General features: G+C 33.1%; 2 protein-coding genes across 3 annotated transcripts in view; one reads left to right on the top strand and one right to left on the bottom strand.

Annotated features, from left to right (window-relative positions):
- The window catches only part of LOC108693518 (protein FAN-like), a 6151-nt gene extending 5686 nt beyond the window's left edge, over positions 1 to 465 (top strand). The window contains exon 16 of the mRNA XM_018202524.1: positions 282 to 465. Coding sequence (XP_018058013.1) covers positions 282 to 393 — 112 coding nt within the window. The 3' untranslated portion in view covers positions 394 to 465. The remainder of the gene's footprint in view (positions 1 to 281) is intronic.
- A 1946-nt stretch (positions 466 to 2411) lies between these two features.
- Positions 2412 to 7427, bottom strand: LOC108693517 (kidney mitochondrial carrier protein 1). Of its 2 annotated transcripts, none has more exons than XM_018202522.1 (9): positions 7264 to 7427; positions 6883 to 7132; positions 6712 to 6797; positions 6344 to 6491; positions 5795 to 6074; positions 5542 to 5660; positions 3385 to 3445; positions 3224 to 3313; positions 2412 to 2554 (listed from the first exon to the last, which is right to left on the bottom strand). In XM_018202522.1, exons 3-9 carry the CDS (start codon positions 6782 to 6784, stop codon positions 2438 to 2440), a joined length of 888 nt encoding a protein of 295 aa, XP_018058011.1. In that variant the 5' UTR covers positions 6785 to 6797; positions 6883 to 7132; positions 7264 to 7427; the 3' UTR covers positions 2412 to 2437. The 2 variants fall into 2 exon arrangements, with proteins under 2 accessions (XP_018058011.1, XP_018058010.1); XM_018202521.1 differs by having other exon boundaries at positions 6883 to 7110.
- Positions 7428 to 15726: the final 8299 nt, after the last annotated feature.

Raw genomic sequence — 15726 nt, 5'->3', positions numbered from 1 at the left:
TTTTACTACACCTTATATATATATATACATATTTACATATATTACTAAAATAATTTATAGTAAAAGATTTTGATATTTAAATTTATTTTATATTAACTGTATCTTCTTTTTATTATAAAGGCTATATTAGTTTGGACACTTTCAATGCTTCTATCCTTGTTTTATGTATAATAAATGATAGAGATAGAACAACGATTATAAGCGCTTAAAATGCACGAGTGTCCAAACCGAATGCAGCCACAATGGAATTTACACAATACATTAATTATTGACAATTTATAACACATCTTTTCAGGACCGCTTTGTGCCTTGGCTGTAACTGCAGATAATAATTTGATAATAACAGGTGGAAAAGATAGAAAAGTCATCGTATGGAAATGTCATAATCACTGACACAGTATTACAAATAATCATTATCAGTGTATAAGAAAAATTATAGATATGTAAATATATATAGACTGTAGAAAGGCCTAACATATTTTTATTACTTATTATATATAACAGTATATTCTAGAACTATAATATAAAGTCGCATATTTAAAATAATCTGAAAAAAAGGATTTACAAGCATATGATACTCATACAAAAATATTTACAATGTATGCTCTTAAATTGATTCTTTTTTTAAATTAGCTCGTATTAGATTTTTAATGTCACAGACTTTTGAATTTTTGAAATATGTGCATATTTTACATTCAATAAACAAAAAAGATTCTTTTCTGTAAACTATATGTTTTTAAATTTCTGGAATTGTTTTCTCTTTAATGATATATTTATATTTCTTATTTAAATATACACATTTCTTATACATTGAATATAAAAAAAGTACAGCTGAATGTATCAGGTCTATAATATATATTCTTTTAATAGAATACCAATTTTTACATTGGTAAAATTTTTATATAAATTATGTATAAATACAAAATGTTTTAGGATCTGAGACAAACATAAAGAGATTGTAGATCTCATTTAAAAAATTAACTTTTATTAAGGAACTTTTGTCTAATACATTTTAAGGAATTATATATCGTTGTTCAGATCATTAGCTCTAAAGACCTAATCAATCATGCGACAACATTGTGCAGGAGTTTTGATGTCTTTACAAAACAAAATCAAAAAAGATGTGAACTAGTATTGTCAGATATCACGCAGAATCAAATATGTAGCTCCTTAAAAATCTGTCGATACGAATTCCTTAACAAAAATTAATTCTTTTGGTAAGAATCTATTATTTTCTGAAATTTGTGCCAGTAAATCTAAAATATTGTATAATGTATATGTACAGTGATATGTAATGTTACAATCCATTTTCGTTTGCAAAATATTTCTTATCTATGTGTGAATCAGTCTTCCTATCTTTAAAGATAAATAATTTCATATTATAATAAGCTATTATATCATTGTGTTTAATACAGAATTATGAACTCTTAAACGTTTAGTTGCAAATAGGTATCACTTTAAATTAAGAATATTAAAATTTGTACTGTGTGCGCGCGCGCACACACACGCGCGCACGCACACACGCACGCACACACACACACACACACACACACACACACACACATACATACATACATACATACAGATCAATATATATTTATTTCACATGAAAAGAAATTAAAATAGAAAGTTATATCCATATATAGATGTACTGTTTTGTATAACTGCTGTGAAAAAAATTAAGATTTGATTTAAAAAATTGACTTTAGCCATTATGATTTATATATTATTCACAAAAAATTAATAACCAAATTTTATATGGCTCAACACTATCTTATATTAATTTTACAATAATCTCTTAAAATGACTAGCGTGTATGCCAGAAATACGACAGTAAATGCTATGTAAAAATATTGAAATACAATGATTCATTATTATATTCATGTAGACAACAATGACTAGTATTGTACAAAACATTGTTACAAATCAAACAATCTCGAACTTTCGTTTCCACATATGATATTTTGACTGTTCATTGATTTACATATAAAAATTTTCTGTACAGAATCGAATTATATATAAAAATGACAAAATAATTGAAATAATACTTACATATAACAGTGTATGATTGTGTCATAACTGTAACTGTATAATAATATATTGAATGTAGGTTCTTGTCTTTATCAATTAAAATAATTTGTGGAAGCTTGTACTTTAGAAAGCTCTTAAACTTTTCTGATTACTTTCGTTTTTGTACTTATTTCTACAATTATTTTAATGCTGCAAAGTGCTGTGTCTAATTCATTTATGTGCTTTAAGTTTACTTATTTTATATGGCATTAAGGTAACTAATCAATAGTCATTTTCACAATTAAAGAATTATATACAATTGAGATTGATATCAGATAGTAATGCTAAATTCATAATATAATGATTTTTATATTTCCAGACCTTATTGTAGTGAGGAATTTAAATATTCAATATAGTCGACAATGCATCATAACTGTTTCAATTGTTCATAGGTAATAAAAAATATAATATTCCACGGTCCCATCCTGAACCATGTCGGAATAAAACCTTTGTATAGTGCTAGAACTCCTTCATTTTTAATCGTCTATACAAAAAAAATATTTTCCTTATAAATAGATATGCTAGATTGTGCATGCATGCATATGTGCGTAATAAATATATAAATATACTATTTAACAAAAAATAGGAAACACTTTAGAATACATTCAAAATTGCGCAATATTCAGAACACCGTAACTCGGAATTCCCATGGTGAATCTTTATGGAGATTGTTGAAGCAAAAATGACCACTTTTGCTTCAACGTTCAATAACACGATAAAAAAAAATCATACTCAATAAATCATACTCAATACAGTACTCAATAAAAATGCAAATTGAAGATAAAAATTCATTCTTTCGACTGCCGTAAACCGCATTTTTGTGTGAATTTTACTTCACGCCATAGATCTTCGTAAAGTTGTTTGTAAAAAATTTTCAAATTTGACGGGTATCTATTTGTGTCCGTATATCTCTATAAAGAATTAGTCAGATTGAAATATCAATTACCAATTTCGAAAGTAAAGATTTCAAGCTTTTAAATGCTTTTTTGATTTTTTGTCTGCGATCATTTTTCACCAAGTTACGATTTTCTGAATATTGCGCAATTTTGAGCGTGTTCTAAAGTGTTTCCTATTTTTGATTGAGTAGTGCATAGTATATATGCACATGTAAATATAAATAAACATAGAATATTATAAGAATGAAGTTTTATACCTGAACCAAACAATCTATACTGCCACTGTAAATGTATGATGAAGACTTCTTATTAGCTATGCGCACTCTCTTTTGATTCATCAATCGGGTCTAAAGAAAAGGATATCTTGAAAGAAAAAATATTTCAATTATGTTGTATAAATATATAATAATTTACTTACGCGAATTACGTCTATAGGCGTTGAAGCTACAGCACTTCCCATACTAGCTACAAAACTAGATCTAAAAGATATAATCACATTTAAGTACACATTCATTCTATAATATATTTAAATTATGTTAATTTAATTAAAAGTATTTTTTAATTATGAAATTTTTATTATTTGCAAAATTGTAATTAGTAACAATATTCTCGATTTATTTTAAGATTTTTGCTGCAATTTTATATTATAAAGCAAAATTAACCCTTATCCAGTCATTATAAAAAATTAAGAATGTATAATACCATGTCTATGCGATGATAATCAATATTTTAATAGAGCAAAAATATGTTTCCAAACATAAACAGAAATAAAAACATAGACAAAATAGGATCTATTTACAGTAGAAAAATTAGGAAGTATACGATGAATAATTAGTAATTTTAGAAAGCCTAAAATGCTAATCAAAAGATGTTTGCAAAGTAGTTTATCATGTATAATCATCTGGATGATTGTCTTAACGATTCTTGAACTAAACACAGAGTGCCGAACACAGCTTCCGTGTCAAGCCTCTCTGGTCATCTCAAAATCCGTCTATCGCATGTGTCCATACGCATGACAATATCAAAGGACCTGGAAATAAAATTTTAATTTTAAGAGAGTTTTACTCCTTTCCTGCGACAATGTGCGACATATGGAATACTTCAAAAATTGCACAATTGTAGACACTAAAAATGTAATTGAAGTGTTAGTTCCAAATAATATTAATTTCTATATTAAAAGAGATAAATACTTGATTAATTATTTCAATATCAAAACAATCTTGCTAAATTATTATTAGTGCAAACAACTAATAAATTATTGCTCCATTTTAAGTGCATTTTAATCATCTCGCTTAATAGATACCAGCAATTTGATTATTAATATTAAAAATTAACGCTTGTATACATTTATATATTCTTAAAAATAAATTAAAAAGTATAATGTTTAAATGTGCAAGTTGCAAAAAAACAAAAGTATATATGATATAAAAAACACACTTCTATGTAAGCTTTATGAGTTATTAACATCCAAGCGATGTGATTAATATAATCCAGAAAAGTTTTAAGTAATTATTAAAGGATAAAATATTAGAATGTAGATAAGCTAAAATTAGATTTATGTTTGAGATAAATTATGTCTAAAATATTGACAAAAATCTACACTCAATAAAAAATACATAATACATACTCTTATGGAACATGTATTTTAGAATAAAAATTAATTTGTATGACAAATTTTGTAATTATTATTACAAGTTTGTCATACAAATCCTAAAAATTTGTGTTTCTTTCCTTATTATCTCAATATTTTCTCAATATTCTCTTTTTTATATTTTATAAATATCATAATTGATTTTTTTTTAATATTCAGATTTAATCTTTCACATCACAAATTGCGTTAAAAAAATGCACACTCTACATGAATTTAATAAAGACTTCATTCCATTTTAATATACAATATATTGTATTGCACATTAATATTAAATTACTATTAAATAACTATTAAATAACTATAAGTAACTAATCAGATTTTTCTATACAATAGCAATTCACAATTATTAATTCCTGTATCTCAAGTTTCAGATATAAAATCATACAGATATTGTACATTAATAATATTTAAAAAGAAAAAAGTTTTAGCTGTCCGGATAAGGGTTAATCGATCCTAATATTTAATAAAATTAATAGTATAATAAATAACATATTAATATAAATATAGGTATGATTTAAACATACTGATAATGAATCTGTCATTTCTGTAAATAACTTTTCATTAAAAAGCATATGTATTACCATGCGTTCCACTTAACGCCCACAATGCGAATCATTTCATCCTTATCAAATATTAAACAAGGATAAAAACGATATTCGTGAGCGTCCTTGTTTAATAATGTTTGATAAGAATGAAATGATTTCATGCATTGAGTGTTAAGTGAAACGCAGCCATAGTTATCATAAATTTGAAAATAGTCATTACAATCAAAAAACATTAAAAATATTTTGGATGCGTTCCGATATTTACTAACAATGCTGAAACTATACAGTATACATTACGTGCGCTAGATTTTCAGCACTGGCAGTGAATATTGGAACATATCCTTTATGTTACATTTACATTTAATGAAAAAAAACTTACACAAAATGATTACTAACGCTATTTCCCAATAAATTCATACATTTAATCTTGGTATAGTCATATATAGGTAATTCCACAGCTGCAATAACAGCTGCTCGTTGAGCAGTAGGTCCAACACCCTGCATAAAAAAAATAAATCTTTATACATCTTTATGTATATATTCTGTACATACACATACTGTGCGTGTGTGCGTATATGTATGTGCATATGCTGCATATATGTGTGGTAACATATTGAAATTGATTGTATTACCCTCCAAAGTCCACGAACTCCTTCATATTTGTATACATCTTGAAAACAAGTAAACAGAGATGTATTTATTTCATTGCCAGTAACTTGCATACGAACTTTTACTACGTCAGTAGGATTGGCAATCGCACTGGATATAGCTCCAGCTAATGCTGCACAAACAATATTTATTGTGACTAAATCCCCTGTTGCCCAAGTATCAATTGCGGCTTTTTTGAGTGAATAGTAAGTTCCAAACTTTATAGTTCCATATGTTGCTTGTCGTAAAATTGCAGAACTAATCCTGATAAAACAAATTAACTATTAATTATTTAATTATATTAATGAATTATTTTAAAAAGTGGTAATGTTTAAAATTTTTAAAGTAATTCTAATGATATATATTGATACTAAAATTTTTTAGCTCAAAGATATAAAATATTTTTTAAATATTTCTCTATATTTGAATGAAATATCTTTATTATATCTCAAACAATATCATTATTAATAATTTTAAATAAAATTTAATATTAAACAATATATTACTTTTCACAATAAAATATTCTCTCTTACCCAGAATATAAACCTTTTACTCCTTCTTGTTTAGATATTTGCATTAAAGCATCAATCATGCCAGAATATTTTAAACGTGCAAGCTTTTCATCATACTTCTGGCCTTGTACTTGCAAGCGTGTTTTTGTCGTGTCTAAAGGAAAAGTACCTGGAATAAAAGAAATACAAATTATTTATTATTACGGCATATGTATGTATTAAAGACATGTTTCAATATATACTGCCAGTATTGAAAATCTACAGTATACGTAATGTGAATTTAGATTTTCAGTATAGGCAATGTATATCGGAATACGACCTGAGTTATCTAAAATATGATTTCAAACAATAAGGTAAGAATACTTTTTAATTATTTTTCATTCACTTACACAACTCTGCAATAATCGAAGCTAAACCTCCATATACGAAAGGTCTCCAGTCCTTCCAATTTTTTTCTCCCATCACCAGTCTTGATCTTATTAAAAGGCAAAGACAGCAATATAAATGTGATTTAATAAAGAATGTAAATGTTACAGGAAAATAAATGTAAAATGTTTTACTTTGTCTTTTCTTCTCATATATGTCAATATTCAAGTAAATTCCAAATATAATAAAGAGATAACATATTGATTTCACAAATTTCTCTCTCTCGCATATATTTTAGGTTAGTTCCAACATCACATCGGCTGCGTTCGGAAACACCCATAGTGGAAAAGATAACATGATGTGCTTAATTTGCAAGCGTCTCTCTCAAACTCCGCCGTCTCTGTCTATAGCTGTGTTCGGGTCTGAGCATAAGAATTGTCGTAACTTACTTAGACTTAAATTGTAGAATTTATTCAGTTCTGAAATCTATAGTTTACGTCACGTTCGCTATAGATTTTCAGTACTGGCAATAAATTTTGGAAGAGTCTGAGCACAAGAATTATCGTAACACTTACTTGGAGACTGAAGTTGTAGACGTAAGTAACGCACAAGCTTTCACGTATGACATACAACTTATTGCTGTGTCTCTAAGAGACAAAACTTGTCTACAACTTCAGTCTCTAAGTAAGTGTTACGACAATCTTATGCTCAGACTTCCAAAATTTACTGCCAGTACTGAAAATCTATAGCGAACATGACGTAAACTATAGATTTTCAGAACTGATAAATTTTGGAACACAGCTTTCATTAGCGTTTTCGGCCCAACCGAGTTTGGATTAGAAAATGCTTCGCTATTGGTTAATGTTACAATAGAAGACACTAAACTATATTTATACTAGAATAGGCATCGAGGAAAATTTGTGGCCATAATTGATGCCGCCATTTTAGTTGAAATGATATTTGAACGAATCAGAAGCATTCACGCTCACGCTGCTATCGATGTATGGAAATTTATATGAACATGAATGGTATGTAAACAAAAATAATGTCACTTTCATATCTTACATTGTTAACACATGTGCAGGAATACATTTAATACAAAAAATATAAAAATATAAAAATTCTTACCTGAAATGAAATGTCCTTTTTACTTTTTTGCCCACAACCAGGCACACAGCACTTCATGCTCATGTGCTTTGCACATTTTACAGTCATGCGATTTTATAATCATTCAAAGTAATCTTTTAAATTACCACCTTACCATCACACGATAATCTTGCTGACATATGCATCTCACTAAGGAACACTAAACGTAAGAGCACTAATACATATGAGCATCTAAAAACTTCTGATTCGCTCTTATATTGATCAAATTAAAATGACGCTGATCAATGGTGACAATTTTCTATAAGTACGATCAATGCGATGCTGCTTTGAAGCGTTTTTTAATAAATCAGTTTGTACAATTTTTTCTTCTAATTAGTCCATCAAATGCTTCAAAGCATTTGTAGCGAGACTTTGACAGCCACGATTATGGCCAATATCAACGTTTCCTTAAGAGAAATGCAGCTATAATATATGTACTCCGTTTGTTTTTCTCTCTAAAAGTTTTGATGGATCAATTAGAAGAAAAAATTTTACAAATTGACCATGTTAATGCATGTACACTTGAAATTATAATATAAGCTCGCATAGATAGCCGCTACATTGTAAATCCAAATGTATTATTTTTCCATATATAATGACGCATTTTACTGAGATTTTTTTTCATATATGTTTCTTGCCAACAAGTTTAATTATACACCATTAATTGTACACATGAAAAACGTTTTTAAATTTTATTAAGCTTTAATGTTCATTGATGAATAAAATTTAAATTTTCTGTTACTGAAAAGATTATTTATGTACACGTTAATGAGATGTTTAAGTTTGTAGTAACTGAAAACTTAAATGTATTGAAAAACACTAATTAAAAATTGAGTGTTTTAGTTTATTTTCATTAAACTATCCATCAAATTTAATGCCCATGTTCATTACATTAAAAAATTCTGTAACTTACAAGGAAAGGGACTCAACTATCTCTCTCCGATTTTAATGAGTAATATGTTATTCTCCAGACAAAAATAAGCGACACGTATTTTTTTATACGTGCCCATGCACTTTTAAAGAGTGAAACACTCTTTGGAAAAAAATGATTTTTCTTTTTTATAGTGAATATCATTGGAATATTTCTCTTTCGAAGCGAATGTCGTTGGAACTGAGATAGAAAAAAATTTTCAGAAAATAGAATGGCGTATAATAATAAAACAGAAAGGTATCGCGACGATTAGCATACGATTTGCGTAATGCTCTAATTAATTACATCGCTAACACATCTGTAATTTGTGCTTTTAATCGGGCTAAATAACGTGATTTATAATGATAAGAAAAATTTCAGTTAAAATAACATTTTTGGATAATGTAATAAGGCGCGATGCGGGATTGCCATGCCAGGCTGTGCTAGGCAACAAAGCGCTACTTTTCTCTCTCTGCACGCTGCTGCCACCGCTCGAGTGTGGGCCATCCTATGAATTCGCGCGGCGCGGCTTAACCACATATTGACTTAGACGTTTCCTTTTCTAATTCGAAAACTACAGCGAGTACCTCAAAATAATAGAAGAATTTTTTGTTCTCTTTGATCCATTCTCCGCCCTCAATGTGGATCGACTCATCCTCCGACTCATCTTAAGAGACACTCTGTATGTATAAGACATGTAATGTACATGTAATGTACTACAGTATTTCGAGTAAAATTTTCTTTGAAATGTAGCCTTAGAATATGGATGTCATTACAAAACTTGATAAAAATATACTCATTCGATAAGTTTCCATTCCGAAATGAGAGAATATAATAGAATTCAGTATAAAAATACGACAGTCTGATTTACGAAGCAATCATTCAGGTTTACGGACTTGTAGAAAATTTTTCGGAATTTCATGGATGGATGGGGCTTGCTAAGTACTACAAGGATCTATAACCATTTAATTGTCAGTCATGCATTTCATATTGAAAAATTGAAAAATGTACACCTTTGAGTTTAGGATGACTTTCAATATGTATGCCCATCTTGTAAGACTCGACTAATGGATCAAAAAAGGTAATAGACACTATTGACCTAAACCTTATGGTTTAGAAATGGCTGATTGAAGTTTTTTTTGGGATTTAAATTTGAGTTTAGGATAGGTTTCAGTCGATGGACAGGTCTGTTTAAGGGGAACAAAAAAGATCCTATACATTTTTGTTCTAACACTAATTTTTTTTTTGGAAAAAATTCGAAATTTGAGATTAGGATGGGTATAAGTACATTGTTGAATAGCTCTCGTCAAGAAAAACAAAAAAGGTGCTATACACTATTGATCTAACATTAATAGTTTAGATATGGCAGCCGATCAAAGTTTGTTCCTTGATAATTTTCTAAGTTTTATGGGAAAAATCGATAAAAATTAGACTATGTCAATCGATAGAGGAGGTCGAGAAATGCATTTTGGACCTATGAATTTTTGATTGATTTTTGAAAAATTTTGGAATTTTTTTCCAAGTCCCACATCCCTCAAAAATTGACCAAAAATGAGGGTGACAAAAAAATCCGAACTATACACATCTATCAAAATTTGAAAATTTTGGGTTAGTTCCACTATTTTTCGACATTTCGACATTTAGGTCGACGAACCGGATTTTGGTTAGGACAGTGAAGTTACTTCTACGAAATTAGGTCCTCGAAGTTACTTACACGGGGTAAGTTCGGGGATGATTAAGTTAAGGTTAGGTTAGGTTAGGTTAAAATTAGATTAGAGTCCCCCTCGGGGCACCTTGTCATGATGAAGGGACTTCCTCTCAGGCCGTTCCTCGCGGTCAGGGCCGCCGTCAGCTCTTGCTGTCCGGGGTAGCCGGTCGGGGGATGCCAGTTCGAGGAGATCTAAATATATCCTGTAGCTCCGTTAAATAGGGGAAGTCTGTACAACAGAGCACTCCACAGGGGTGTTCAGACCGCAGACTCTGTTCTCTTCGGAGAGATGTGAGGAATGACGCGGCCTGGAGTTCCCAAGAGAGTTTGCGGCCGGGGATGACACCCCGTTTGCCCGAGGCCCCGCGGCACAGGAATGAAACCGTATTGTGGACTGAGGACTGGATGCTCATTCCAATCCGCCGGATAGCTCGCGTAATAATTTCCGGGTAATTACTCGGGTGATATAATATATATAATATCCACCCCCCGATCGGAAGGGCATGTTCGCATTGTTTGCAGAATCCATGAAACATTTAACTTTAAATCACTCTGATGAAATGGAAGCAACCTCTACGGTTGCGGCGAGAATGGAAAGGATCAAACTACTGAATAGAGGCCTCCGACTGATGGCTAAGAACAAAACCTAGATTCCGGGAACATAAAAAAACCTATGGTCACCTGCTGCGCCTACGAGGTGGCGCAGATGAAAACCTCACTTAAGCGGCGAAATGTCTCAAGAGGAATTGCTTATACCAGCAGAAGTCTTGATGGCTATGATGGAAGGGTTGTCGGATTCAAGCTACATGAAGAATGAACGCCGGGAGACCCCGAGAACCGAGATTCCCCCCTTCCAACAGTGATGAGAAAAGACATTCCAATCTCCAACACGTCAGCTATGGGCAATATGTCACGAGCGGAATCCATGGCCTCGATGGCTTCTTCTATGAGGTCGGCACTATCTCTACAACTTACCAATACTTGGAACATCCCGGAAGAGGAGCGCAGATGCCCGGGAAGTTATCTCGATGAGCGAGGACTCTTCAGATGACTCTAGTAATAAGTCTAGAAATATGGACCGCGCAAAACGCCACTACTTCATCAGGAATCTACAGGAATGGAGACGAGAGGTCCTTGATGATATAGAGAAGGACATACTCAATCCAATAGTGAAGGCAAGCAATAAAAGAGCCAGGAAATGCCTGCGAACTGGCTGAGGAGGAATACGCTCATCAAACTAATGAGCTGTCCGAGACGATTACAAAGGAACTTGGAACATTTTGTAAAGTTAGTGAGAAATCAACGAAGGTGAAGGGAACGTTTCGAAAATATATTTGGGAGACGAACATTTGTGGCGTATGCAGTCCTCAACAAAAGGGCGCACGGGGACCCGCAATCTTCCTTGAGGGAAGATTAGCAACTTGAGAAATATATTGAGAGTACAAATAAATTTCCGCCGTTTTTTATCAAAAATTAAGCATTTATTGTGAAAGAACGGTACATAATGTTTTATTCAAAGTAATGGTCATCGGTACCACTACTTTTTCCCATCTTTCTGGTAGCATATGGATACTGCGTCGGAAGAATGCTTCATCTTTTGAGGCTATCCAATCATCGATACAATTTTTGGTATCTTTATATGAGTGAGTGCTGCTCAGGCCATGCGTCATCGATCGGAACAAGTGGTAGTCGGAAGGAACAATGTCTGGAGAATACGGCGGGATAGAACTTACCATTTGAGTGTTTCTAAATAGGTTTTGACCGGCGCCGCAATATGTGGTCGAGCATTATCATAGCAGGAGAATAATTTTGTCATCCCTGGAGTAGTAGTGGGCACGTTTTTCCTTGAGTACTCGGCTCAATCTCAATCACATCAATTGTGTTCGGTAGAGAGCCCTAGTAATGGTCTCGTTCGGTTTGAGCAACTCATAATACACGACACCAAGCTCCACCAAATACACAACATGAGTTTTTTTCCATGAATATTCGGCTTGGCTGTCGATGTTGAAGCATGGCAGGTAGTCCCCATGATTTCCTCTTCTTTGGGTTATCGTAGTGGATCCATTTTTCATCACCAGTGACTATACGATGCAAAACCCCTTTCGTTTATGCCTGGTAAGCAGCATTTCACATGTGAAAAATCGGCGTTCAATGTTTCTCGGCTTCAGTTCATATGAAACCCAATTCCTTTGCTTTTGAATTATTCCCAGTAGTTTCAAACGATATGAAATTATTTGTTGAGTCACTCTTAGTGTAAGTTTTTTTTGCGTTTGGCACGAATCTTCATCCAATAATGCTTCCAATTCCGCGTCTTCGTACACTTTCGGCTTTCCGCTACGTTCTTTGTCTTCGACTTCAAATTCACCGTTCTTAAACTTTTGAAACCACTCACGACAACTTCTCTCACTTAAAGCAGCATCACAGACGGACAATAGCGAAGGATTTCTGCCGGAAGGCTTTCGAACCAATCCGAAAAAAGGAAACTCCCTAAGCTTTCCTTCATTTATACCGGAAGAAGTGCGAAGGGACCCGATCCTCCCCCGCCTGGAGACCTCCAGTCCAAGGAGCCTCCACATTCGGATGAACGGCGGATGCACTCTGAAGAAAAAAAGGATCAAATCAGGCTGCCTCTCCTATGAACATCCCGGGGCTGAATGTTCACAACGACTATGGAGAACGTACTTTCGGCTTTACTCTCGAGACTGGGCTATGCCGCTACTGACGGCGGTCGGAGGGCGAACTTTGCTCCCACCCAGGTCCCGCCGTATAGAGCGGGGATAGAGTGCGGAAGCGAGGCAGTGCGCAATCATGAGGCGCGTTTCGAAGAACGACTAAATTCCTCCGTATCTATCGCATTCGCTGATACATGGGTGACAATGATGACGCAGAGCCACGAAGAAGAAAGCTGAGATGGACGCAATCAATGCAGACGGCGAGGGAAGCAGATTGTGTCGCAGCAGGGAAACAACACAGGCAGAGAACACAACACTTCGGACAGGAGCAGCAGCATCAACCATTGGCACGGCAGCGGACAGGACGGCTTGGAGCGGCAGCAGATCAGCACGCGAGAAGGAAAAAAATTATCGGCGTCCATGATAAGAAACCTGCTGAGATTGCGGCTCCCCAGGACCGAGCGATGTCGATGATCTGCCTCCCAAGGATGCGAAAACAATGAGGCTCTCCAGGGAAAGAGCCTGGAGAAGCTGGTGATCCAGGATCTGCGCATCAGGCGTAGAGTGACCAGGTCCTCGAAGTCCCGGGATCGGAGGAGGCGAGGAAGGCGGATCTTCTGTCCGTAAAACTCAGAGAAGCGCTCCATGAATGGAAAGAGGTGCGAGTCGCGCGCCTCCAGAAATGTGCTGATCTTTGGGTCCAGGACCTGGATGATTCGGTTTCTAGATGTTTCTCACGGGGAGGCGGTGGCACAATATGGCGGCTGCAATCCGAGTTCGGACGATACGCGTGATCCGGAATAGCTTGGCCACAGTATGGGTATGTTGCTCGGTGAGCGCGGCAAGGAAGATCGCGGCCGATGCTTGGCTCCCGATTGTCTGGGCTTGCTATCGCATACAGATCCTCTCTTAGAGATCCTTATAATATTTTAGAAAGATGGAGATGCCATGTGAGGGCGGTGCCCGAGCGAGGCAGCTCCAGCGACTACCGCTGCGAAGTCCTGAGTCACTCGTGATTGTACGACGGAGGTAGCGTGCTTTTCCTGTCGGGATGCGGGAAAAGGGTCGCTAAATCATCGCTTCGGTGGCGAGGCATGTCTCCTCGCTAGGAAGGTAAAAGAGGGATTACCCTCTCAGGTTCACAGAGCCGAGGTATCAAAGTCATGACATATTTTTCAAAAAAAAAGATAAGAATAAGTTTCTTAGAATAGATAATAGAAACAATTGTGCGGTAATATAAGTTCATATATAAATTTAAGATAATTATAATAAATGGACAGTATAAGAATATTCACATTTTACGTTCAGTGCAGTCGTTCTGTCATAATTTATTAGGTGTGAGAAAAAGTTCGTGGCGTTTTTCCCGTTAGATGGCATTAAAAAAACGCCACGAATTTTTTCTCATATCTAATATTTATACAATTTGTTAAATTGTTTTTATATTACGATACAAAGCAAAGTTTAACATTTTTAGACTGATTATCAATCCATAAATCTTGTAAGACTTTTATTAGCATCTATAATTAGTATATCTAACATTATATTTAGTATATCTAACAGAAACACTAGTCACTGAAGCAGAAATAGAATTAAAAGAACATATACAATAACATAACATATAAAATTATTGTTGAATAGTATTTTTCACGATAATGAGTTAAAAGTAACAGAAGAAATTTATCTCGATTACTAAGAACCTTAACTATTATAATTCTGAAATAATTGAAGATGACGAAGAAATATGGAGTGAAGATAATTTAAATTCTCATCCTCAATGTTCAAATGATGACGCAGACTTTGACAGTTCTTATAAAAAACGAGCTGTTGAGTTGGAGGAATTGGAATGTTAATGAAAAAAATAACAACAAAAGGAATCGTACGCTAAAAATCAGTATAAAATAAATTTAGAAGAATTTCATTTGAACATCAATTAAGATGATGGAAAGAATAATTACATTCAAATGGAGATCGTATAGAAAAATTATCTTACATTTCCAAATTTACACATGATAAATTTACTACAGCTATTGAATCAGAATTCATAGTTTATGATATCGATTTATGATGAGCTTACAATTAAAGATGGGCTTTACAAGCTCAAGAAGTAGGAAATTTAAATTCTATATTTAAAGCATCTCACAATTGAGATGCTTTAATTAAGAAAAGTCTCACCGAATTGTTTCGAGAAAAATTATTTTGTGAAATTTGTAACTACAAGAACAATAAAAGATTTCATTAATTTGCAAAATACAATTGATGATTTTCTAAAAACAGTGAAACTACTTATCAAATAGTTTCGATCTGAAAATGTTTTTAATTCTAATCAAAATGATTTCCAATTGGAAATTCATTCTGGAAGATCATTACTTAACCAAGAAATAAAGAAAGTAGAATGAATTGTGCAATCTATATCATCAACAACACACTCATACACCATACAATCAATAATATCGTAATGGAAATTTGCAGTAACATTTACTTTATTAAAAGCAACTAATGGTATATTTGGACCAAGATTACAAGAAACCTTATTTATACCAATAAATGTTATTGTAAAAGCATTTAAATCTGATAAAATAACTTTAGGTAATTAAATAAATTT

This window comes from Atta colombica, unplaced genomic scaffold (genome assembly GCF_001594045.1).
Source record: "Atta colombica isolate Treedump-2 unplaced genomic scaffold, Acol1.0 scaffold90, whole genome shotgun sequence".
In the NCBI taxonomy this organism is placed as follows: Eukaryota; Metazoa; Arthropoda; class Insecta; order Hymenoptera; family Formicidae; genus Atta; species Atta colombica.
Note: the sequence above shows the minus strand (reverse complement) of the source record. Positions and strands in the feature narration are given on the sequence as shown.

Excerpts from the sequence above, each read along its gene's own strand:
- LOC108693517 (XM_018202522.1), bottom strand. The coding sequence starts at position 6,784 with ATGGGAGAAAAAAATTGGAAGGACTGGAGACCTTTCGTATATGGAGGT. Across the intron at positions 6,075-6,343 it reads GTAAAAGGTTTATATTCTGG|GATTAGTTCTGCAATTTTAC; the intron begins GTAAGAGAGAAT and ends TTGTTTTATCAG. Across the intron at positions 5,661-5,794 it reads GAGTTCGTGGACTTTGGAGG|GGTGTTGGACCTACTGCTCA; the intron begins GTAATACAATCA and ends TTTTTTATGCAG.